Source organism: Polypterus senegalus, chromosome 12 (assembly GCF_016835505.1).
Source record: "Polypterus senegalus isolate Bchr_013 chromosome 12, ASM1683550v1, whole genome shotgun sequence".
In the NCBI taxonomy this organism is placed as follows: Eukaryota; Metazoa; Chordata; class Cladistia; order Polypteriformes; family Polypteridae; genus Polypterus; species Polypterus senegalus.
In genome coordinates this window covers 164,959,122-164,985,844 of record NC_053165.1, presented here as the reverse complement: position 1 = coordinate 164,985,844, position 26,723 = coordinate 164,959,122, and the positions used below count along the sequence as shown (strand labels likewise).

The 26,723-nt window shown below is 45.7% G+C and overlaps 1 protein-coding gene across 5 annotated transcripts in view; it reads right to left on the bottom strand.

The window, feature by feature from the left end:
• Nucleotides 1-7,903: 7,903 nt before the first annotated feature.
• LOC120540144 overlaps nt 7,904-26,723 on the bottom strand; it is a 41,741-nt gene continuing 22,921 nt past the window's right edge. For 2 of the 5 annotated variants that reach the window (XM_039770655.1, XM_039770651.1), the window contains exons 2-7: nt 23,280-23,333; nt 21,914-22,186; nt 16,003-16,020; nt 11,347-11,373; nt 8,482-8,586; nt 7,904-8,188 (exon numbers count right to left, since the gene is read on the bottom strand). In XM_039770655.1, the coding sequence (XP_039626589.1) occupies nt 8,507-8,586; nt 11,347-11,373; nt 16,003-16,020; nt 21,914-22,186; nt 23,280-23,333 (452 nt within the window). In that variant the 3' untranslated portion in view covers nt 7,904-8,188; nt 8,482-8,506. The remainder of the gene's footprint in view (nt 8,189-8,481; nt 8,587-11,346; nt 11,374-16,002; nt 16,021-21,913; nt 22,187-23,279; nt 23,334-26,723) is intronic. The other 3 variants (XM_039770652.1, XM_039770656.1, XM_039770653.1) reach the window with 3 other exon arrangements.

The following is a 26,723-nucleotide window of genomic DNA, read 5'->3' as shown; positions in this document are numbered from 1 at the left end:
TCAGAGCTGGGAGGACTGGTGAGGTCCAACGGAAAGGAGCGCAGCAGATGGTTAGAAGGGCTGATGGGAAGTGAAAGTGAATCGCTTCACCAACATCCCCTGAAATGTCAAGAAGAGTGCTGAGTAATGCTCACGGCTCTCAGGCTTTTGACTTCATGGCACCTTCTTGTTTCTGCCCAATGAGAACTCAGCGAGGCCTGCTTGTCCAGCTTAGGTGATGTTCATCCCATCCATTTGTAAAACCTCCCCAAAAAGTGAAAATCATCCTCCCGTGAGCTCGGTTCAACTGTGGCGGTGTTCTTCAAGTTCACTGATACTCCATGTGGACAAAAGCATTTAAAACAAAGCGAGAAATCACAAGAGGTACACCCGAGCCATTTCTGTGCTAACGTCGCGTGTGAATTTACACATCGAGAAAATGGACGGAATGACAGCGAGATCCTTGCTTAGAATCAGAAAGGCAAATGGAGAAGCAGAGGATTGTTGACAGCTGGATTCAATTCTTAGGGCACCTCCAGGCTCTTTTGGTGTTTCCAGCCTTTTTCACTTCATGAACAACAAGAACCCTCAGCCTGACCAATGACATTAATGAGCCCTGGGTGGGCTGCCCTGCACTGCACGAACATCAGAAGGCTTTAGATGAGAACAAGCCATTCATCCAGCATATCCGCCAAGTTGAGCTGTGAAGGTCCCTAAACTCCTGCAGGCCACCACACCACTTGGTGACATGTTCCATGTGTCTCTGGTTCTCTTCCTAAAGTTTGTGTGAAATTTCCCCTTCACACGTTTTCCACTGTGTCCCCGTGTTCTTCATTTTCAAATCACCGTCTCGATCCACAGGACTAACTCCCTTCATCATTTTGAACAGTTCAGTCAGGTCTCCTCTTGATCTTAACCTGTAAAGGCTCAGCTCCTTCTCTTGATCCTCACAGCCCATTCCCTCTCTAATCAGCCTACTTGTTCTTCTCTGGACCTTCTCTAGCGCTGCTGTGTCTTTGTGGAGACCCAAACTGCACACAGAGCTCCAGATGAGGCCTCACCAGTGTGTTATAAAGCTTCTGTGACTTCCACACGTCAAGGCGCTATATAACCTGACATGCTGTTAGCCTTCTAAATGGCGTCTGCACACCGTTGATAGCATCGAGTCCATGATGACTCCTCATGAGCAGCACTTCAGACTGCCCAGCGTCACTCACTGCATGTCTTTGGGGTGTCCTTGGTCATTTGAGTAAAGTTGGAAGACAAATACTCAGAAGCAGTGAAAGCCTGCAAGATCAGAGCTGAGATTTGGACACACGGGACACCGAAGGTGCTGGCCGGCAGCTCAAACCACAGGCTCACTCATCTTTATGCACAAAACTGAAGTCTGGGTAACATTTTAAAATGGACTGCTTGGCATTGTTACTAAAGCCCACAAAAGCTGTCTAACAGAACAGCCCGCCTGTTTGCCAAATTGAAATAAAAAATGTAAAGTCGGTGGTGTGACAATTAAAAAAAACAAAACAAAAACTCCATCAGATTTTGGACGATTGCGTCTGCCTGCCAGTTGAATGAGAGTCACTACCTGCAACTGGGTGATGTCACACATCCTGACTGGGCAGAGGAGTCGGGGGCGTGGCCACCGCTGAGCTCCATTCAACAGAGGAGGCGTGTCCTCCAATGGGTCCTCACGTGTCATTTTTTAGCAGCCAAACTGCTATAGACAGTAAATATGAGAAGACCACCCTTAGTCAGTTATTTTCTGAACCAGGAGACGCACGCTGGTCCTCCTCCAAACAGAGTGCTGGATTAGAAAAGGAAATCTGCAAGAAGATGAGCGAGGACCTGAGCACAGGGAGGTGATGGCGACTGCCGCTCAGTGTGCCCCCTTAGTAATGTCTGGCTTTAAAATGTGTTTATGTAAGTTAATATTCGTGAAAGATGTTGTTAAACTCAACACTCGATACGCCAAAATGACAAAGCAAAAGCAACATTTGAGACAAGCGCGTTAGAAATAAAAGGCTGCATCTGTGTTTGCGGGCTCAACACCTTTTAACTTTGTGATTTCTTGTCAAGTCTCGTCTCATAACTAAAGTCCTTTGAGGTTTTGACTCTTGTTTGCTGTGGCTGATCTCTCAGCTTTGACATTTTTTTGATTTCACTTGCGTCGCTTCTCTTTCATTGATCGTTTGCCACCCTAACATCTGAGGAGCACTTCTGGATCCCCATTTGTTCTACTGAGACTTCATGTGCTGACGCCAGACGAGATGATAAAAGATTTGACTGGAAAAAAATAAAAGAAATGCACACCAACACAGGGACACTCCAGAAAACAAAGCCATGCCGTCACACCTTGCATACTCCCAGGGGATTCTGGGAAAGATCACAGTAGAAATGGTTAATACTCTACTGTTCTATAAATAATATGGAGATGAAATAAAAAGAAACTTTGTAAATATTGAACAACATAAGAAATTAATATGAAAAACATAATCATTGGTGTGTGTCCAAAAGCTCACATTTCGTGTACAACACACAGTCAGACCTTGTAGTGAAGGCAACAGAAATGAAAGCAGACAGCAAATCCATAAACTACACTTCCCAGAAGTCTCTGCTGCGCTCAGCAACACTGCATCAGCACGCTCTTGCTGCCCACTAGTGGCCTGACTGCATGTTGCTACCAAAAAGTGCAACCCCTGCAGAGCTGTGCCATGCCAGCCAGATAATAATATCCCGTCCAGCATTTATAGTGCCTTGCAGTTTCCGCTGCCATTGTGCTCTGCGTTATGACATTTTTGATTGGGTTCTTCCAAAACGCTTTTCCTTAAACCTTAAAACATCTCCTCGGTTCTCCTGCAGGTTTCAACAGAGAGGCCCTTCATGAATCCCCTGAGCTGCGGTCGGGAGCTCCTACTGTCTTCACATTTCACAGAGAGTGGAGCGAGACCACCATCTTGTACTGTTCAGACCCCCCATGGCAGTGTTGGCCGCCATATTTGCCAGCAGTATAGCGGTGAATCATAAACCACTGAATGGCCCCCTGTGGCCCACCTAGTGCACCACAGTTACATCCTCATTTTATCTTTGACTTTGTTCGACGCTTGTAAGACGCTTAATGTGGCTTTACAGTCATTCTCAGCGATGTGTGGGTTTACAGCACAGTATTGGTGGCAGCCTCTCACCGGAGGGTCCGTCCCTTTTATTCACTTTCCTAAAATAGTGCCTGTGACACCTCCTTGTATGGGTCTTATGTAAGGTCACCAACAATAGAGTTAATACTCTTGGAATTTGTCACTTCAGTAGGGTTTTAAAATCTTTTAACGGACCCCTGCTCTGATTTCTGTCATGTGCTCTCCTCCTCCGCTTCATTTCTCAAATTCACTCAGGCCAGTGCAGGCTCACGTGTGGGGCCATATCTACTCACGCACACACACACAAATATACACAAATATACACAAATACTAGTAAATATACATTCATTCTATCTATCTATCTATCTATTGTGACAGTAGATGGCACTATACGGGCACTTAACCTGACACAGAAAGATGCAGGAGGCACACTTCTAAAAACACAAATATTCTGTTGGCAATGCCTTCCCCGTTTCCCACAGGCACACTCAGTCCCACTAAGCACAACACTGCACAGTACTTTCCTTCTCGATTTCTTTTCTTCTTCAATCCTCCATTCCTCCTTGGCAAGCTCCATCTCCCTCCTCCTGACTGGCTCACCGAGTGGTCTCTGCTGGCTCCTTTAGTGCATCAACCGGAGATGTGCCAGGTGCTTGATGACCTGCTTCCAGCAGCAATTCCAGGTGTGGCAGAAGAGCCATCCACACGGGCTCAGGGATAGCTGCAGCGCCCCCTGGCAGCACCCCTGGATCACAACAGAGCTGTAAACAACTCCATCTCCCATGAAGCCCTGCAGAAGTCTGAGGCACCACTGCAACCCATGGGGGCTGCCATCTAACATCATAGGGGAGGTATTGTTCTGCCCATGCTTGCTTCCCTGGTCCTCTCAATCTATTTATTATATAGTGCCTATCTATCTATCTATCTATCTATCTATCTATCTATCTATCTATCTATCTATTATATAGTGCCTTTCACATATCTATCTATCTATCTATCTATCTATCTATTATATAGTGCCTTTTATCTATCTATCTATCTATCTATCTATCTATTATATAGTGCCTTTCATATCTATCTATCTATCTATCTATCTATTATATAGTGCCTTTCTATCTATCTATCTATCTATCTATCTATCTATCTATCTATCTATCTATCTATCTATCTATCTATCTATCTATCTATCTATCTATCTATTATATAGTGCCTATCTATCTATCTATCTATCTATCTATCTATCTATCTATCTATCTATCTATCTATCTATCTATCTATCTATCTATTATATAGTGCCTTTCTATCCAATGTTATCAAATCCTATCATGTGATACCTGAAAACAAAGCAGTTTGATTTGGGAACATCTCTGTGTTAGGTAGAATGTCCAGTGGGGGCTGGCCGGGTGGTCTTCTGGCCCCCTTTGAACCCCTGCAGATTTTGTTTTTTACCCTAACTGGAGTTGTTCTTTCTGTCTTCCCAGCCACCTGACCATACCTGGTTTTGTTCATTGTCACTTATTCTTTAATGCTATTGCCTAATTTAATTGCTTTTGTTTTCTTGTAACTTTCTCTTTGTCATTTTGTAAAGCACTTGGCACTCCATTATTGTATGAAAATGGAAGGAAATGCTGTTGTTGTTACTGTTGTTGTTGTAGACAAGGCTGAGGGTAAGCTGACCAGATGAAAACACAGAGATGTCCTTCACGAGGACCTGCTTCAACGTGCTTTGGCCCTCAGACTGGGCTCAGACTGCACACAGGACCATTGATCACAATATTCTTAGAAATCGCCTTAGTCAATGGGTGGGCCTCTCTGGCAGGGTCTTAAATTGGTTTGAATCCTACCTGGCAGGAAGAAAATTCTTTGTGAGTTGTGGTAATCAAATCTCAAAGTCACATGATATCCGATATGGTGGTCCACAAGGCTCTATCCTGGTCCGCTGCTCTTCTCAATCTACATGCTTCCGTTAGGTCAGATTATCTCAGGGCACAACGTGAGCTACCACAGCTATGCTGATGACACACAGCTGTACTTATCAATAGCACCTGATGACCCCGACTCTCTTGATTCACTAACACAATGTCTGACTTGTATCTCAGAATGGATGAATAGTAACTTTCTCAAGTTAAATAAAGAGAAAACTGAAATTTTAGTGATCAGCAATAATGGATACAATGAGGCTATTAGAAATAAACTGGATACATTAGGATTAAAAGTCAAGACGGAGGTAAAAAGCTTAGAGCTAACTGTTGACTGTAATCTGAATTTTAAATCACATATTCATCAGATCACTAGGACAGCATTTTTTCACTTAAGAAACATAAGTAAAGTTAGACCTCTTATATCACTGCAAGATGCTGAGAAATGAGTTCACGCGTTTGTTTTCAGTCGACTAGATTACTGTGACGCACTCCTCTCAGGACTACCAATAAAAAGACATCAATCATTTGCAACGAGTGCAGAATGCAGCTGCTAGAATCCGAACTAGGAAAAGAAAATCCGAACACATTTCTCCAGTTTTGATGTCACTACACTGGTTGCCTGTGTCATTCAGGATTGACTTTAAAATTCTGCTTATGGTTTATAAAGCCTTAAATAATCTGCTCCATCTTATATATCAGAATGTCTGACACCTTATATTCCAAATCGTAACCTTAGATCCTCAAATGAGTGTCTCCTTAGAATTCCAAGAACAAAACTTAAAAGAAGTGGTGAGGCGGGCAGGCCTTCTGCTGTTATGCACCTAAAATCTGGAATAGCCTGCCAATAGGAATTTACCAGGCTGATACAGTAGAGCAGTTTAAAACACGGCTGAAAACACATGACTTTAACATGGCCTTCTCCTAACTTCACCTACATTTAATCCTGATACTCTGTATGTTCAATTCCTCATAATAACTATTCATGGTTGCTCCAAAATCCGTACTGACCCCAACTCTCTCTTCTGTTTCTTTTCCCGGTTTTCTGTGGTGATGATCTGCGCCACCTCCACCTACTCAAAGCTCCATGATGTTCCTACATTGATGGGCTAACAGCCGTCATCATCAAGTCCTTCAGTGAGAAGCCTAAATACAAAGAGGACTCTTTCATTTATGTGAGGTAGAATGTCCAGAGGGGGCTGGGTGGTCCCGTGGCCTCGGACCCCTGCAGATTTTATTTTTTCTCTCAGTTTTTTTTGTTTTTTCTGTCCTCCCTGGCCATCGGACCACCTTACTCTTATTCTATGTTAATTAGTGTTCTCTTATTCTAATTCTGACTTTGTCTTTTATTTCTCTTTTCTTCATCATGTAAAGCACTTTGAGTTTCATTATTTGTATGAAAATGTGCGACAGAAATAAATGTTGTTGTTGGGGCCAACTTTGTAACTGTCCTTCCACGTCCCAGCCACTTGAGCCCACCTGAACATCTCTGGAGGGTCCTGGCTGTCCACTGATGGTCTCCACTGGACCTGACAGAGCTCGAGAGGATCTGCAGACAAACATCAGCACAACAACACCACTGATTTCTGTCACACGTTTTCATACAAATGATGAGCTCAAAGTGCTTCACAGGATGAAGAAAGAGAAAAAAAAAAGACAAAATGTAAGAATACAATTAGGCCACAGTAGCGAACATAAAACAAAAGTACGGGCGGATGGCCAGGGAGGACAGAAAAAACTAAAAACTCCAGAAGGCTGGAGAAAAAAAATAAAATCTGCAGGGGGTCTGAGGCCACGAGACCACCCAGTCCCCTCTAGGTTTTCTACTTAACATCAAGGACCTCAACTAAGACAAAGACAAAGATGGCAGACATTCTCCAAATGCAGGTGTGCAGAGCCCATCACTCGCGTCAGGCCCAAGAACACGCCAGGCTGGCACGGCGGACAACGGGGCTTCAATGGACTGCTGAGTGAAGCCTCTGAAGACCTGTGCCAGTATGATAGCACCGTTTTGTTGTCATTTTCTAGACCAGGGTCACGTGGTGGAGGGGGGGTTTTAACCTCTCCCACTTAGATCAGGTCCTTAGACAGGGCGCTGGTCCACCAACGGGCAATGCCACACGAAACACACATCACTGCCAGTTTAGCATCACCAGTCCACATAACCTGCATGTCTTTGGAGGAAACCCACACAAACTCCACGCAAGGAGGACCCCTTACTGCGAGGCAGCAGCACTGCCACTGTGCCACTTTGCCACCTTAATTTGTTGTTTTATGTTTAATACTTTTTCACAGATGTCCACAATCCTGTCGTCACTTTGTGGCTCTGGATTGAGTTGATTTTAGCAGAAGGTCCTAAGGCGAAAGTGAAGGGTCTGGAGGTCTTCTCAAGGCGCTATACACAATGCTGCATGCCATGTCTAAGCTTTACTTTTGTGTCTTTTTCTGGCTTTCCTGGTTATTTTTGCCAACAGCAAGTCAGAGTCAGGCGGTGCTGAACACGCCTGAGGCGTCACAGCCTCCATATTTATACCTGGTCAAGGTCTGCCACCCAAGTCGTGGTCTTCATCTTAGATTGCAGTGTGGTCTTCTTTTTTGCACTTTTTTCTGTCCAGCTGAGCTAATAAATAAAATGTCAGTCCCTAAGACACTTCATTCCAGTTCAGAGTCACAGGGTGGGGGCCGAGCCCACCCTGACAGCATCAGGTGTAAGGCAGGAGCCAACCATGAAGAGAATGCCAGTCCCTCCATCACAGGGCCCACCAGGATCACCTTACAAATGGAGTGATGGGTGACACCAGCAGGGCATGACAAGGACAGGTCACTCAGCCCAAACGCGATCACCCTAGACGAACCGCCGCCACGTCTCGATGTTCTGCTGTGGAGGACGCAGTGAAAAGGAAACCCGTGCAACCGTCAACACTCAGTGCTTCTATCAGTCAAACTTTATTTATTGCGTACACAGAGCCCACCATCAGATGGCACTTCACAAAGTGGACGAGGGTGCATCTCAAGACTAAAGTGTCACAACAGCTCGGTACAACTGCAAGGCCACAAAGCGTCCAGATGAACAGAGCAGCAGAAGATGGCCTGCTGGAGTCAGGAGGTCGCAACCGGATGGACGCTTGAGCTTCTTCTTCTTCTTCGCCGCTGCAATACCTGCAAAGAAGAAACAACGTCATTTAGGGCATCTCAGTACCAAAGGCATGGAGATTCCTAAAGGTGCCCATCGCCTGGATGCCTGTCAGACATTTTAGAGCCTTCAGGTGTGGGCCACAGCGGCCATAGAGGAGAACAAAGTCAGCTCAGACGTGACTTCCAAAGCGAGAGACCTGCTGTGGTGCGACTGTCACTCCTTTTCAAGCGACGCCTCTGAAGTGAGTGTGGAAACCGTAAAGTCAGACATCCGTCTCTGTGATTTGAGTTTAGCACTCGGATGAAGCCGTACTCACCACCAACTCACCGCCGACTCCTGACTCAGCACAGCACGCCCGCCATTAGCAGCATCGCCACTCCAAACACGGGACCAGAAACGAAGAGACGGACCCCCGCGTGACCTAAACATACAAGAAAAGAGGGACCCTGTTAGGACAGTCTGCCTGGCTTGGGCACAAAGAGAAGACATCAGTGTGGGCAGGAAACCTTGCAGGAGTAAATAGATAGGAGCCCCCATTGCTCACCTTCCCGTGCCACCAAATCACCCCCCTGGCCTTCTCTGCTCCATGCTGATTGAGGACTCCGAGTTAATACCCCCCAACTCCAAGCTTTCTGACCCGGGGGGAAGAAGATGTCCCTTATAATTAAAGCCCCCCTGACCCCCTTCAGATATCCTAGTGGAATTACTGCCTGGCAACAATTTATTTGTGCGAATCCGAGAGAGACAGGCTGTGGGTACGGGGAGGGCGGGGCCTCAGGAGTTGGGAGAGGGGCGGGGCCTCAGGAGTTGGGAGAGGGGCGGGTTCTCAGGAGTGGGGGAGTGGGGCGGGTTCTCAGGAGTGGGGGAGAGGGGCGGGCCTCAGGATTGGGGAGAGGGGCGGATTCTCAGGAGTGGGGAGAGGGGCGGGGCCTCAGGAGTAGGGAGAGGGCGGGGCCTCAGGAGTGGGGAGAGGGGCGGGGCCTCAGGAGGGGGGGAGAGGAGCGGGTTCTCAGGAGTGGGGGAGAGGGGCGGGGCCTCAGGAGTGGGGAGTGGGGCGGGGCCTCCTCACTCCTGCGCCAGCCTCCATTTCAGTCGCTGTTTCTCTCGCCACGTGTAAGGAGTAACGTGTGACGTTTTGAGAGAGAGATCAGAGCTCCGTGTGTCTTAGAGGGTCGCTGCTGATTGGCAGAGAGAGATACCAAGGCCATGTGCTCTTCTCCCCTGTCAGAGATGAACATGACCAGATACGGTGCCAGTGCTTGACATCAGAGTGTACCCGCCTTCCGCTTGCTAACTTTTTACATTTTCATCAAAGACATCACGGCCACATTCTCACCCCCAATAGCAAAACCAAAAATACTGGACATTAGGGGGCCCTCGGATATGAAAGCTATCAATATCAGTTCTGCTCAATGCAAATTATGATATTTTTGACATTTTCTATTGAATTTTAAAGTCTGTCCTGTTTCACTAGTATGCGAGCAGAGCCGCGGGGGACAGTAAGTATATATATGTATGTATATACTGTAAAAGATGGCTGGCTGCTCAACCTGCCTGGGACGCCCCAGAGATGGAAGGATGGGGGGAAGGCATCTCCCCAAGACGCTAGATGGCAGCTTCCCTGGACTGCAGCGGGGCCCCAGAATCCTGCAGGGCACTTTTAGACATGGAGCTTGGCAACACAGCCCTGCTGGGTACCGTGGGTGCTGTCAGGGGATGCTGTGGGAAGCACTAATGGATGACGAGGACGCAAACCTCAAAGTACTTCTGGGCTGAAGGAGAAACTCAAGTTCTCAAGTGCTGGTAAGTCATGTAGAGGAAGAACAGAAGCACTTGTGGGTCAAGGACTATTTAAAGGGCTGCTGAAGACCCAGTAGGTGATCGAGCCTGAGTTGGGTGGAGGTGCACAAAGCTTACTGGGAGGTGTGGAGGAGAAATGGAGAGACAGAGAGAGAGAATTGGGATTAGTGTGTTAATTAACTGCTATTTGTGCTTAGGGGCGTGTCTGTCTGCTAGCTTTAAGGGGCAACAGTGACCCCTAGTGTCCACAATGTATATGCTCGTAGATACAGTATATGTGTGTGTGTGAACTAGAGAAGGTCCAGAGAAGAGCGACGAGGCTGATTCAGGGCTACAGGGGTTGAATTATGAGGAAAGATTAAAAGAGCTGAGCCTTTACAGTTTAAGAAAAAGAAGATTAAGAGGTGACATGATTGAAGTGTTTAAAATTATGAAGGGAATCAGTCCAGTGGATCGAGTCTTGTATTTTAAAATGAGTTCATCAAGAACACGGGGACACAGTTGGAAACTTGTTAAGGGTAAATTTCGCACAAACATTAGGAAGTTTTTCTTTACACAAAGAACGATAGACACTTGGAATAAGTTACCAAGTAGTGTGGTAGACAGTAAGACGTTAGGGACTTTCAAAACTCGACTTGAAGAAATAAGTGGATAGGACTGGCGAGCTTTGTTGGGCTGAATGGCCTGTGCTCGTCCAGATTGTTCTAATGTGTGTGTACATGTAAAAGTCACAGTATAATATGTAACCTGTGTTAGTACCGGTATTAAGTGTGCAGAGTGCAGTCTGACCACCAAACAAGAATGTAATATAGAAAGACAGATATGAACGACATGATATAACAGATAGAATCATCAGAAAATAATTTAGATTGTTTACTCAAAGAGAAAAGGCCCTTTATACGAAAATGAGTCACAGACGAGAAGGGCACTATTAAAGTTAGATGAACAAACAGATAGGAAGGCATTACGTAATAGACCGCAGCGTTAGTAGTAGCCATGTTGTCACACGTACAGAGCACACTACTAACGTTCTTCCTCGTGGCTTTGACCAACACACGACATGTCAATACAGTCCCGGTGGCAAGCCCAGCTTACGTGACATTTATTAATAATGAGACCTGACACTTGGATAACGAATGCTGCTGTGATGTGTTATAATGGTGCCCACCTATACGACGGGTGGCAGACCCTACCAGCATACACATCAGAGCTGTGCCCACATAAACAAAGAGGTTCCAACAAATGAGAAGACGATACGGGACGACAGCAGAGCACAACGGGGACGACCTGCGTCCAGTCGGACAGGTGCTGGGTGACAGTCACAGTTTGGGTCACAAAGTGGGACAAATGAATTAGGGAGGAGCCACAAGATGTCACTTACTCTTCAGTGCCTTTTCTGTGAAGGAGTCTGGAAAGAAATGGAAAGAAATGTTTAAGTGGTGGGCAGGAAAGCAGATTGTACCCCATAACTTGTCATCATATTTAGCAAGAGCTCATTTACCAGAAAGTCTGCGTTTCCATTATGACTACACCTGGGGACTTTCCCTAATAAACTCACAATTAAATGGCAGAAAAGAATTTATGATAGTAAACTGTCCGACTCCCCTGCACGCCCCCGGAATTCATGTAAGGCCATTTGAACTGAAACTGAGTGTTAAGTCAGCTGGCACTCAGGGCGTGTGGCACGCAGGGCGTGTGGCACGCAGCGGGTCACTCTGCCCGAGTGCAGCTTCATGTCATGTGACGCTGGACGCTGGGCCGGGGTCTCAGCCCCACCTTCATGCCATCGCCAGTGTGGAGTTTAGATGTTCTTGACCACGTCTGCCCTCAACTGTCAGTCTCTGCTACAGAGATGACTTGGTGGTCACAAAATGGCCCGAGAGGGAATGAGTGCCCCTCCATTCAGAGACCTCACAAGCCTGCCTTCTTCTTGTGCACAATTTATTACCCTTAAACAGTCAAGTTCACACTCCTGATGTGCTTGTCTCCCCAGAAGAGGTGACATGAATTAATGCAATGACAATAAAAAGACACAAACACAAATGACAGCGAAGGCAACATGCATACACTGCACTGCATGCAATTACACATAACATACAGGATATGATATGCTGCGATATTATACTATATGCTATAATTACACATATATATATTATATACTGTATATTTGAGAGTACTAATCATATATATATATATATGCACAACACATGTGTGGATAAGGGACATCTTAAATGGCTCTAACACTTCCACCCCAGACAGAGAGAGGGCGCTGTTACTGACTGAATGTCCCAATCGCAGGGTCTTTCCAGAGAGGACCAGTGAGCCACTTTCACGTCTCTCCAGTTATCTCCACTCCTTCTGGCCTGACGCCATATAAACCACCACAAAGCCAGAAGTCTTCATTCTTTTTTGGCCTCAGCTCTGAGGAAGGTCAGCGCGCTCGTGACAACTGGACAGAATCTATAATTGTTTGGGACCCTCATGTGCCTGTTTTTATTTTTGCTCTTTTTTCCACCAGATAGACGGGGTTCTCCACCTGGTGCCCCAACAGTCTTTGGCTGTAATGTCATTCCTTTTGAACCCTTCACAATATATTGTCATGGAGGACATGGGTTTCCCAACAGCTTGGCCGGGGTGGATGGTTTCTTACCTGTCCATGAGGCCTTTATAATGGAAGGGTGGAAAGTGACTGCCTCCTGGGGCCCAGTGTTTCCCCCACCACAATAGGTGGTCTCTCTGGTGTGCACACCTGCAGGGCTGCATGGGAGTTGTAGTCCGATGAGTGGCACTGCAGGGCTTCATTGGAGCCACCAGGGGGAGCTGCAGGGTGTTTTAAGGTGGCTCCACCTGGCCCAAAGGTGTGTCCTGGGTGCAATGTGGTGGCACTGGAAGTCCTCCTGGGTCCAGGATAAAGAGAACGGCTCTGCCTCACCTGGGTGAGTTGGACCCGAGAGTGGAGGAAAGACCAACGCTCACCTGGGAGGTGAGGAGGAGGAGGAGGAGGAGGAGGAAGAGAGAGCAGACAAAGAGTTTGGAAACAGCCTGTTTAAAGGGATTTCTTAAAATAAATTAAAAATGAATTTGAACCCAGGACTTGTGTCAGTGCAGTGTATCTGGGGGGTTTGTGGTGCTCTTACGCCCCCTACAGTTTATATATATATATATATATATATATATATTGTGGTCCCCGGCCCAGGAGGACCAGAGGAGGGTCTTGTGCCTCCTCCAGACCGCAAGGGGGCGATCGCCCTGGCTGTATTGGGGGCCACGGGTAGAGGGCTTGAGGAACCCTGGAGCCCAACCTGAGCCCAGCCTGAGGAACCCTGGAGCCCAGCACTTCCGCCACACCAGGAAGTGCTGGGGAAGACGACAGGGACACCGGACAGCTTCGGTGCGCAGCCGGAACTTCCGCCACACTGGGGTGTGGCCAGGACTGATTGCCGGGAAGCAGCTGGAGCCCACCCGGGTTCCCATTTAAGGGGCCGTCTCCCTCCAGTCGGTAGTGGATGTCGGGTGGAAGAGGACAGAGCTGGAGAGAGGACGGGAGGCGGTCAAAGAGAGAGGCACAGTGGTTGAGAGGCCTGGACTTTGGGGAATCGGTGCAAGAGGCACTGGGGTGTGAGTGCACGTCATTATTGTATATAATAATTGTAAATAAATAGTGTGTGGTGAACTATGTTGTCCGTCTGCCTGTGTCCGGGTCCCAGTCCACAATATACAGTATATAGATAGATGTATGATCAGTGCCTTCAGAAAGTATTCTGACTTCGTCACCTTCTGTTGCGGTGCAGCCTTGTGCTTCAATCATTCAGATTCAGTTTTGCTCAGCAAGCAGCACTCGACCCCCAGAGTGACAAAGCGAAGACGACATTTTAGATTTTGTTATCATTTTTGCACAGCAGACAAACACACAAAGACGCCTTTGGCTTTTTAAATTAGACTCCACGTGCACAGCCAGTGAGCAGCAAAAGGCAAAGCAAGCAAATGCAGATGAGAGACGAGCGCAGTCGGTAATGGGTGAGGGTCCGAGCCAGAAGGACAGACCGCCAAGAACAAAACCAAACCACTAAACCAAAGGTCGAGTCCAAGGAGACGCAGTCTGAGACATTCGGCCTCCGACACCAGCAAATCCTCACACACTGAGTGACATTCTGGACGCACCTGCAATCTCAGCGTCCTGACAGTAAAATCAAAATGAGAAATGAGAAGAATCACAGGGAGAGAGCGGGAGAGTCGAGAGGATCGAGAAGATCGAGAAGATCGAGCGTCCAAATCAAAATGAGGGCAAGAAATCAAACAAACGAGAGCAAAGACTCAAAAAGAGCCAAAGGAGTTTGGTTTTAATTTGAGCAGTCAAACGAGGATTTACCTGTCAAACTGGACAGACCTTCAAACTGTCTCTAAAACGGTGGCACTCATCGGGGAAACAAAATGGCATCGCAGCAAGACGTGCACTTTAGAAACATGCCAGCTACAGCACAGAGGTTCTCAAGTCCTCCGTGTCAAAACTCCACAATCCATACAGAGATGGGCCAGAATGCAGTCAGCAAAGACATCAATCATTTAGGAAAGACCACCGTCACACACGGGCGCTGGGGAGGCAGTCGAAGGGTCCGAATCAGGGTGTGGAGACGCTGCCGAGCACTAAGGCCTCGCCTTCTCTTTCCACAAACCCAAAGAAGAAAAAACAACTAACCCCTCATTTCTGATGACCTCACCTCCGGCCCTTCTGATGACCTCACTTTCTGTTCCTTCTGATGACCTCACTTCCTGTTCCTTCTGATAACTTATCTTCCTGTTCCTTCTGATGACCTCACTTCCTGTTCCTTCCGATGACCTCACTTCTGGTTCCTTCTGATGACTTCACTTCCTGATCCTTCTGATGACCTCACTTCTGGTTCCTTCTGATGATCTCACTTCCTGTTCCTTTGGATGACCTCACCTCCAGCCCTTCTGATGACCTCATTTCCGGCCTTTTCAATGATCTCACACAACTTCCTGCCCATCAACACGCCCTCCCTGTTTTCTTCAATAAATCCAACCAGTTTACTCAATCAGTTTGTCCAAAGTGTGACTTGGGGTCAGTCTCTTGAGATTACTCTCTTAATACACAGGGCGGACCCCCAAAACTTTATCTTTGCTTTAGTTACACAGTGTATAAAGTGTCACACAAGCACAACCTCTGGGGACTGATGGCCACGTCACAGCAACAGAGCCACAAAAACAAAACAGCAAACCTTGTTGTGAACTGGAGTCCCAGCTCTGACAGAGTGGGCCATGACATCCTCTAAAAAGTCCCACCGGACCGTCACTGGCCAGCCCAGGAGACGCCCACCCAAATCCAGCCAGCTGTCCAACTGCTACCTGCAGGCCCTCAGCCTGAGTGGGCCCCGGAAAACGGGGAAAATAACTCTAAAGGTTTGAAATATTCTTTAAAGTTCAGAAATATTCAAAATGCCTGACAGGAGGGAGGCTTCAAGAAACGAGTCCACATGCAGAATCTTCACCAAATGAGAATCTTAACTCAATGAGGAAAAATCAAACAAAAATGTGAAAAAGAAATGGCGCCTGTCGCCTGGAAACAGGACAACGTAATCAGTAAGGAAGAACCAGAAAATATGGTGACAGGCAGAAAATCGGCACGGGACACAAGACGACTCGCGCTGCTCACATTCTGTCACCGGCTCGGCGAGCACACAGTGATGACGTCCAGGTGGCCCCAGAATGGAGACACATTTAACGTCATGGAATGTCACTAACCAATGACATTGAAAAAAACACAAAAACTAAAACTTCAAAACAGACACAAACACGGAAAAGAAATAAATGCAGATATGGAGGAAGCCCGGCCGTAACCCAACAAAGCCGCACATGTCGGGTCCGAGGGGTGTGGCGGGACTTTCTGAGATCTCAACGATAAAAAAAAGCTGCAAATCACAAGAGCGCCAGACAGGCGATGAGTCGGAGGACGAGAGCAGCAGACGTGACACATCGGTGGCGGATGAAATAAGGAAGAAGACGTCAGCCGTTTACTTACCGTTTCTGAGCTTACAGACTGAAAAGGAATATAAAAAAGAAAACGTTGGATGCTTGTACAAGTCCATGCTGTCATTTTCCCCAACCACTGAATGCAAAAATCACAGAAAAACTCTGAACTTTGAATGAATAAATCCATGAAAGTGTTAGCATTTCAAATCCATGTCACTACTCGCAGAGCCTTCAAATGAAAGCAAGGGAGCCAAAGAATGAAATGAGAGAAACAGAAGCCCAAGCAAATTTCAAAATACAAAATTCAAAATTTAAAAGAAAAAACAAAACCGTGAAGACGTGAGATTTACCAGAAACAACGGCAGACGCCCGCTACCCAGAGTGCTGAATGTGGCGTGACAAACCCAAGCACTCGTCACTCATCAAACCATCCCTGTCTTCCTCGGACGTTTCTTCCACATTTGTGTTGTCTCGGCCTTCATTGTGCAGGTCAGGCCCTCATACTGACTCGCCACAAGTCGGACCTTCAGATGACGTCAAACTAAAGATGACACTTCTAAGGGGGTCCCAAGGGGGCCGCACCAGTGGGGATTTAGGGCGTCGGGTTAAAGGGGCTGAATCCTTATGCCGCCAGTTATTGTTTGTGTCATTGACTGAGCTCGCTCTGCGGAGATCTGACGTCACTTAAAGAGTGAAAGGAAAAAAGAAATTCAATCTGCTGAGAAAAATAAAACATGAGGACCACCGAGTGGGTGAAGACTCTTTACATGCGCGGTGTGTGGTAAGAAAAACAAAACACGGAATTGTGTTCATTTAAACTCACCTTCCTGAAATTCCCATCTCTTTCCAATTCACATTCCTTTAGTTTAGTTTTTTTTTTTCAATTCCATTTTCATTTCCTGATAGGAATTGATGAGTCCTGGGTGGCACAGCGGCTCACATTCCAGGTGCCCCCTATGTGGAGTTTGCATGTTCTCCCCGTGTCCACTTCAGTCCCCCCCACAGTCCAAAGACTTGCAGGGTAGATGGTTTGGTGATGCTGCGTTGGTGGTGTGTGTGTGTGTGTGTGTGTGCGTGTGTGTGTGTGTGTGTGTTTAATCACACGTGATGTGAGTTGTTCAGGCCTCTCTTTCAGTCTTGTGCTTTGTATCTTGTGGATTTATCTGCTTTAGTGTTCTCTGCAGATTTCATTTCTATCAATGTCACGCGTACCCAACTGTTCTTCTGAGACTCTGTGAAGTGCCTCGGGCGAGGGAAAGGCGCTATATAAGTCACGTGTATTCTTCTCTTCTTTGTATTGTTATTAATGCCACCTGCCTGACTCAGCGATCAGCACATCTCCGGACCACTCAAAGAGGTGATGGACAGTCAGATGAAGACGACCAAAAGACTTAATTTCTCGAGGAACCCTTGCATTTTGTACGCGCTGTTTCGAGGGCCATGGCGATCACGTAGATAAATGACAGAGTTGTACGACTCGTTGCTACAATTAATTATGAAAAACACATTTAAGTTGTTCATTTGACTAATCCTCGCAAAAGTTACAAAACCCCACTGACATGTCTGGACAGGGCAGACCGCCATTGTGTCTCTGAACACAACTTTTATTAGTGTTAAGATGAAGCATCGATGACACCTCAGGACAAGACCTACCAAGTGATATAAGGGGGGCCGCACAGTCACTGATATGACAATGGAGGAGGACACCCAGAAGATGGCTGACGTCACTTCTAAGCCCCGCCTCTCCCTGTCTGTTTCTGTCAAAGCAGCTCCGTCCCTGGAGGTCCGAGTTGTCTGACAGAGAGAAGACCCTCTCACCTGAGGCCGCCTGCACTTTCCCTTCTGTTCCAATCTGCTGTTTGTTGTTTTTTTGTTTTCTTGGCCTTGCAGCAGTTAAATGGGGTCTTCACAGCTGGGACCCCAGATCTGACTATTTATGACTCTTTGTGAGTTTTTCCACTGCCTTGTTTGATGGTTCTTTTGATTGGACGTTATTTCTGTTAGATTTCTTTATTATTTGTTTTTCCGCGTCTTTACAATGTCGTCAGTGAGAGCCCACAGTATTTATCGGGGCAGCTCAAAGCCGTCGTTGCTCAGGTTTGCGGACAAACCTACTGAATACTTTCTGCATTTTCTCTACACACAAGAGTCCTCAGGTTTTCATATTTTTCACGATTGTCCCTTTTACGTCGAGTTTTTGAGTTATGTTTTGGCCTCATCTCTTTGGTTGGCTGATTTTTCTGGACTCTGAGCTTTTGCTTGATTAAAACTTGGATATTTGGCTTCACCTTCTGGTCTATCTGTGGCCATTTTAATGGTAGCAGTACCCCCACCCCCTTGGCACAGCACTTTTTCCATGTTGAGGATGGACATGATGGACTAAGGGGGATAGCAGTGTAGTCGTGCTGCATGTGTTTATCATATCTTGAACTGCCATGTAATGAGTTTCAAAGAAGTTAGTGTGCTGCCTGCAATGTGTGGGAATCCAATTAAGAAGAAGGACCCCCTCGGCGCCCTCTATAGTCAGCCAAATTACTACAGAGGCTGCAACTGTAGCCTTCACTTTTTACATGGGACGGCACTAGAGACACAAGAGGGTCGCCTCTCCCTGCAGGCTGCGTTAAAACAATCTGATAAGAAAGGTTTGCTGATGAGCCGCCCTGCCTTGCAGTTTACAGTTAGACGGTTCCTGACACAATGAGACACAATGACCAGCAGGAAAACAATAAGTGAATAAGCAAACAGCACTAAAAACGGAGGACTAATTACAATGTGCATCATACTGACCAATCTCACTTCTGAATAATGACGTTAAGATACTCTCCAAAGTCCTAGCTAGAAGGATTGAGAAAGTGCTTCCTTCAGTAATATCACACGACCAAACCGGATTTATTAAAGGTCGACATTTGGCTTCCAATCTCAGACGCCTATTTAACGTAATTTATTCACATATAAAGTCTTATTATCTTTGGATGCAGAAGAATTCCCCCTGTCCTCACTACTGTTCGTAATCACCATTGAGCCACCGGCTGTGCTCTTTCGAAATGCATCAGAGATAAAGGGGATTTTCAGAGGAGGACTTGAGCAGAAGATATCTCTCTATGCAGATGATGTGGTACTGTGAATATCAGACCCGCAAAGTCCTGCGCCTGCGGCCCTAACTGCACTTGCAGAATTTCATAACATATCTGGACTCAGATTTAATTTGAACAGAAGTGTGAATTCTCTAGCAAACAACATTCACTTAGGCCACCTTCCCGTGTATCATTGCAGATCAGTTTAAATATCTAGCGGTCAACATCACAAGTAAAAAGAAAGCTCTGTTTCAACAAAATCTTGCTGTTTGCATGGACAAACTTAAAGAAGATGTGGATAGATGGTCTACCCTCCATCTTACCTTAGCAGGGAGAATTAACACTATAGAGATGAAAATCCTCCCTAAGCTTCTCTTCTTATTTCAAAACATCCTCACACACATTAATAAAGCATTTCTTAAGAAATTAGATTCAGACATAACTTCATTTATTTGGATAAAAACCCACACATTCAAAAGGCAACCCTACAAGACCTAAATGAGAAGGTGGCATGGCACTACCTGACTTTCAGTTTTATTACTGGGTGGCAAACATACAGTGCATCCAGAAAGTATTCACAGCGGCGCATCACTTTTAACACATTTTGTTATGTTACAGCCTTATTCCAAAATGGATTCAATTCATTTTTTTCCTCAGAATTCTACACACAACACCCCATAATGACAACGTGAAAACAGTTTACTTTTGCAAATTTATTACAAATAAACAAACAGAGAAATCACACGTCCATAAGTATTCACAGCCTTTGCTCAATACTTTGTCGATGCACATTTGGCAGCAATTACAGCCTCAAGTCTTTCTGAATATGATGCCACAAGCTTGGCACACCTATCCTTGGCCAGTTTCACCCATTCCTCTTGGCAGCACCTCTCAAGCTCCAACAGGTTGGATGGGAAGCGTCGGTGCACAGCCATTTTAAGATCTCTCCAGAGATGTTCAATCGGATTCAAGTCTGAGCCACTCGAGGACATTCCCAGAGTTGTCCTGAAGCCACTCCTTTGATATCTTGGCTGTGTGCTTAGGGTCGTTGTCCTGCTGAAAGATGAACCGTCGCCCCAGTCTGGGGTCAAGAGCTCTGGAGCAGGTTTTCATCCAGGATGTCTCTGTACATTGCTGCAGTCATCTTTCCCTTTATCCTGACTAGTCTCCCAGTTCCTGATGCTGCCACCACCATGCTTCACTGTAGGGATGGTATTGGCCTGGTGATGAGCGGTGCCTGGTTTCCTCCAAACGTGACACCTGGCATTCACACCAAAGAGTTCAATCTTTGTCTTAATAGACCAGAGAATTTTGTTTCTCATGGTCTGAGAGTCCTTCAGGTGCCTTTTATCAAACTCCAGGCGGGCTGCCATGTGCCTTTTAGTAAGGAGTGGCTACCATCTGGCCACTCTACCATACAGGCCTGATTGGTGGACTACTGCAGAGATGGTTGTCCTTCTGGAAGGTTCTCCTCTCTCCACAGAGGACCTCTGGAGCTCTGACAGAGTGACCATCGGGTTCTTGGTCACCTCCCTGACTAAGGCCCTTCTCAGTTTAGATGGCTGGCCAGCTCTAGGAAGAGTCCTAGTGGTTTCGAACTTCTTCCACTTACGGATGATGGAGGCCGCTGTGCTCATTAGGACCTTCAAAGCAGCAGACATTTTTCTGTAACCTTCCCCAGATTTGTGCCTCAAGACAATCCTGTCTCGGAGGTCTCCAGACAATTCCTTTGACTTCATGCTTGGTTTGTGCTCTGACATGAACTGTCAACTGTGGGACCTTCTATAGACAGGTTTCCACATCAGGTCCAATGAACTGAATTGACCACAGGTGGACTCCAATTAAACATCTCAAGGATGATCAGGGGACACAGGATGGACCGGAGCTCAATTGTGAGCTTCATGGCAAAGGCTGTGAATACTTATGGACATGTGATGTCTCAGTTTTTTTATTTTTAACCAATTTGCAAAATCCTTAAGGTAAACTTTTTTCATGTTGTCATTATGGGGTGTTGTGTGTAGAATTCTGAGGAAAAAAATGAATTTAATCCATTTTGGAATAAGGCTGTAACATAACAAAATGTGGAAAAAGTGATGAAGCGCTGGGAATACTTTCTGGATGCACTGTATAAAAACAGTTTACAGTCCCTTCATTTTAAAGATCCCAGAGTACAGTGGGAAATGGATCTCAGACTCAACATTTCAGAAACGGAGTGGAAGGCAGCCATGCACAGAATTCACTTGAGCTCCATCTGTGCAAAGCATTGAATTATTTAAGTTAAAATCGTTTATTGAGCTCTTCTCTCTCTCGTTTAAAATTGTCCAAAAGGTTTCCAGGCTGAGATCCAACCTGCGAACACTGCAATCGAGCTCCAGCCTCACTGGGCCTGCACCACATGAACTTCATTCTGGACCCAAATCTTCAAATGCCCCTCAGACAGCCTTGGTGTGCCACTCCCTCCTAATCCACTAACAGCTGTGTGTGTCTGGTGGGCTCACAGAGGGGCTTAAAGTGGAGAAGGACAAACAGGCTGTGATCGCCTTCACGTCACTCTTAGCACGTGGACTTGTCTCGCTCAACTAGAAGAGTCCTAACTCAGCTGTTAAGTCAGCGGGTCACTGATGTCATCTAATATTTGAAATTGGAGAAAATCAAATTGTCGCTTAGAGGATCTGCGCAAACCTTTTCCAACCTGGCAGGATCTCATCAATAACACGTAAAAGTAAACGTTTAAATTGGGGAGGAGGACTCCTTTCTCTCTTTACTACTTTCAATAGTTTTATTCAGGTTGAATTGAATTTAGTTTTCCTATTAAGTTTGATTTGATTGTATGGACTGTTACACGTTGTTAATAAATGCAAGAAAAGATCCAAAAAAATGAATCACCCCTCTCGCTGCCCACTGCTGCAATTGAATTTGCTGGCTCGTACTCCAAAAAGCATTTCCTTCTGATTGCAGAGGCAGCACTGTTGACGTAGAGGAGGATGGCGCTGCCAGTCGAGCACATGTGCACATCTTCATCGGGGAGCCCACCGTCGCACTCGGCCAGCTCACTGCTGTTCATGCTGTAGGCTGGCGTCAGGCAGTGGGCAGTCATCAGGCCCCGCGGAGGTCCTTCAACTTTAAATCTGAAGGCTACGTGGCACGGGCTCTTGGCATCTGGAAGAACAAACGGAAATGTGTAAACTGGTGGTGTGAAAGTGAATTTGCAATGAAGCTCAGTGTATTCCTGTCCCTTGTGAATTTCTGTCATGATTTTCTAATTGCTGTGTGTATTATTATTCTGTCTCCTATATGTTGAGCCCAAGGGGGCAGGACCCCCGAGAACGCCTCTTTAGTCTGTTTGTTTGGCTGCCTCGTCTTTGTGATTTTTCTTTATTTCTCTCGTTCTCTTCTGCCACCTAATTGGGGGTTTTCAGCACCGCAGGTCGTGAAGCTGCTGTTCATTTCTGCGATTACCGAGCTAACTTCTGTTGTTATCATTTTACTTTTACCGTTATCACCGCCATCTTGGATCAATATGGTCGCCGTTACCAGGGCTGCTCTTGTACTTCTATGGGCGTGTCCCCTGAGGTCGTGACCTCTGACCATTTCAAAGTTGCTCAGAAAGGTGACCTCCTTATCCGAGCTGATGACTCCAAAACAAATCTTTTTGCCTTTTGTTGTTCAATTTTAGAATCTTCATTTTTTTTTTTGCTCTGTTTTCTTGTAGTTGTTTGATTTTCATGGCTTTGATTTCTGGTTGTTAATCTTGCCAGTTTTTGACCCCCTTTTCTGCCATTAACTGCGTCTCTTCTGCTGGTTACTTAAACAAACCTCTCACTTGGACTCCATTGTACTTCACTATTTCTACAATTCGACCTTCTGCTCATGCTTTTGGATTTTGGATTTGTGTTTTTGAATTTCCAATTTTGAGGTAACTTTCTGTACTTTGATAGTTTTTAATGTTATCTTTAAATAAACTCCGCCATTAATAATCACTAAAAAGCCCCTCGGTTTTGTGTCTGCCATGGCGCCCCTCTCCCTCGTGGAGTTGGTAAGTTTGGTCTTCCCGTCTGCCCTGCAACGCCGTTTCTGAGGCCTCCTTTAGGTTTTCAGGCCTAGTCTTTACTTGGAACCCTGGTCGAGTTTTAGGACCCCATCATAAATGGGCAAGGTTGGCATCAGGAAAGGCATTCAGCTGTGCGTAGAAAACACATACAAGTGGAAAAACAAGAAGAAGAAGAAGATAAAGGACGACATTAACACTTACCAGTCAGGGAAAGCAGAAGCAGGCTGAGCGAGGAGATCAGGAGGGAGGAATGAGCTGTCAAAATACAAAACACTGAATTATTAGGGCGGCACAGCTGACCCACCCCAGTACGGCAGACCACCCAAATGTGTCTCAACGTAAAAACTCAACCATAGGAATTATTAAGCGTTACAGAAATACAACCTGCTTAGGCAGCAACGTCCAAAACCTGAGAAAATCCAGAAAAGTGAAAAATTGAAACTGAATTTGAACAAATTGATAGCCCCCCGAGAGTGCCGGACCGCCGCTGTCTGCCTTTTCAGTCGTCCGCTCTTCTTCAGCCCTGGACGGAGACCCTCGCTTTGTGGACGTTTGCTGTTGTCGGGGCTGCTAGCGGATGAGCGGACAGACGCACCTCACGCGCTCCTGCTGTGCCCGTATGCCTCAAGCGTCTCATGCAGAAGACTCGTGAAGAATTGGCCGAGGAGTTTTATCAGTTCACTGATATTTAGGAAAGTCCACCTTACTTCACCAGGATTAACGAGAGCACCAGAGCTGTCCTAACTCACTAGGAGCTGGCAGAAGGGGCATCCTGGGTAAGGTGGAACGTTCTGGAAATGCTGGACAACAATAAACTTGTACAAAGATCTCGACTTGGCAGAGATGGAGTAAAGCTTTCAGCGTTTCATGAAAGCAAAGTGTAACGTTACGTGTAAAATGGCGCTTTGCAATAGCGATGATTTGGCCGTGTCACGTGCCCTTACCACGCAGGAGGTCCTTCTGCCCACGTGAGGTCGTGTTAAAGCGGGTGGCACCCATGGAGTCGATGGTCAGAAGGTCATCGTGTGGAGAGCAGCGATCTCGGAGTGTCGACACCCGGATGCTCAGGGACACACACTGCGCTATTGGCCATGTTGTCACCAAGGGGCCACAACTAAGTGCACTTTAGCAGGATGTCCTGCCATCTCACCCTTCTTCTATTAACACTTGAAATATTATTATTCATATCTTTGGGGTGAAGCCGTAAACTACAAAACCTGAGGTCCAGTTGGCAGAAGTGGTGACGTCATTCACTCCTCCTCGCTCGACTGGCACCGGGGGGCCTGGTAATTACCTGATCAGACTGTCAGTGCAGGAGCCACTCGGAGACGTTCGATAATTACGGGCACTGACGAGTTTTCACGATGGGTCTTTCCTGGACATTCGGTTTTAGATTTGCTGTGCCCCCCCCCCTTGACCCTTAAGTGCCAGGAGCCAGGAATCCTCCACACTTTAGTCACAGAGGCCCACCTATAGTGTCTGAGGAATCTCATCAATGCAGCATTTTTACGTAAAAGCTGCCAAAAAGGCAAACTTTAAAACTTTCAGATATTCAGCTTTACTTATAGAGTTGGGGGGGCACTCAAATACTATAATTAATTACAATTAAACTGCATTGGCATCACCTGACTCTTTACACCCCCTTCCTAATCACCTGACGCTCAGGATTCTCTCTAAAAGTGTGCCACGTTTACAGCCCACCAACGCTTGGCATCCTGGGTAATAAGGGGGACATAAAGAACAAGAGGGCAGGAGAATTCGGCAGGGCTGACAGGAGCACTGTGCTCATTTCAAACACCTCTTTATAGAAATAAATCAGAATTAAGAAAAATAAAACAGCAGACACGGAGATGGTAAAAAAGTTCAAATGGACCCTCGTGTGCCAGCCAGCAGCGCAGGAGAGCGGAGGAGAGTGCAAGAGTATGAGAAGGTACTGGAGAAATAAAAAAGATTATCATTATTATTATTTATATTTGGAAGAGGACTTAATGGACGGCACGCATGTGCTGGCATCCCTGTCAGGGTGGGTTCCAGTCCCCTACCTGGCCAGTGGGCCATGACAGTGAGAGGACACAGAGAAGGGCAAGATGTTCCCTGCCTGTCTCAGAAGAATGATGAAGAATTCCAAGAAACATGTGGGCACATTGGCTTCTCAGCAGGTATGGACTGAAGACCCTCACCTGGTGGGGACAACCTATCAGGCCTGCATGCTCACTTGATATGCTAGATGGCACAACCATGGGCTAGGACTCCCACATGGACACCTGCAGGGCATGCTGGGACATGCAGTCCTATAACACAGCCCTGCTGGGGGAGCAATCCCAACTATGAGGGGCTTCCATTTGACCTGGAAGTGCTTTCAATGGGCTATACCCTAGTGCCGGATGTATGTCAGGGTCCATGTACTCCAGAAAAAATGAACCTCGTCTGAGTGAATAGGAGTGAAGGAGTGGAGGAGAAAGAAAGAAAGGAAAGGAGCAGTTCAAGTGTTTGTTTTTTGGTGGAGTATTCCTTTGAAATGTAGATGTATTTGTTATTGATATTAATGATAGCATTTTATTTTCTTTAGGATGTTGAAGCTGATAGTATTCAGTCTGACTGGAGTCAGTCTGCTCTCAAAGTATTTGTGGCAAAGTATGAAGGAGCTCCTGATGAAGAACCAGCAGATGTCGCTGTGATTGTTGAGGGAATTGAAGCTGCAAATGATCTTTGGTGACTCTGCAAAAAAATATGTGCCGTGTTACTAGGTGTGAGATATTCACTTCATCTAAGGCACCCTAAAGAGATAAGATATACGGTGCTTTTGAAATATTCCAACAACTGTTTTTGGAATGGGATGATCTGAAACTTAACTCAAAGGATATTCTGTCTTTAAAGAACAAAAAAAAAAAGAAAAACTGGTTCATGTGCTAATGTTAATGCTTTATTTTTTGCACCCACTTTATTTACTGTAATATTAGAAGAGCATATTGTTTCATATCTATGTATATCACAGTTATTGTCTGCTTTTTTTTTCATTATTTTCATTTTTATTACTATTTAATTTAATATTGTTTCTTTGTATCAGTATACTACTGCTGGATTATGTGAATTTCCACTTGGGATTAATAAAGTATCTATCTATCTATCTATCTATCTATTATATAGTGCCTTTCATATCTATCTATCTATCTATCTATCTATCTATCTATAGTGCCTATTATATAGTGTCTTTCTATCTATCTATCTATCTATCTATCTATCTATCTTCCTATCTATCTATCTATCTATCTATCTATCTATCTATCTATCTATCTGTATAGTGCCTTTCATATCTATCTATCTATCTATCTATCTATCTATCTATCTATCTATCTATCTATCTATCTATCTATCTATATAGTGCCTTCATATCTATCTATCTATCTATCTATCTATCTATCTAGTGCCTTTCATATCTATCATCTATCTATCTATCTATCTATCTATCTATCTATCTATTATTTAGTGCCTATCATATCTATCTATCTATCTATTATATAGTGCCTATCATATCTATCTATCTATTTATCTATCTAGTGCCTATCATATCTATCTATCTATCTATCTATCTGCCTATCTATCTATCTATCTATCTATCTATCTATCTATCTATCTATCTATCTA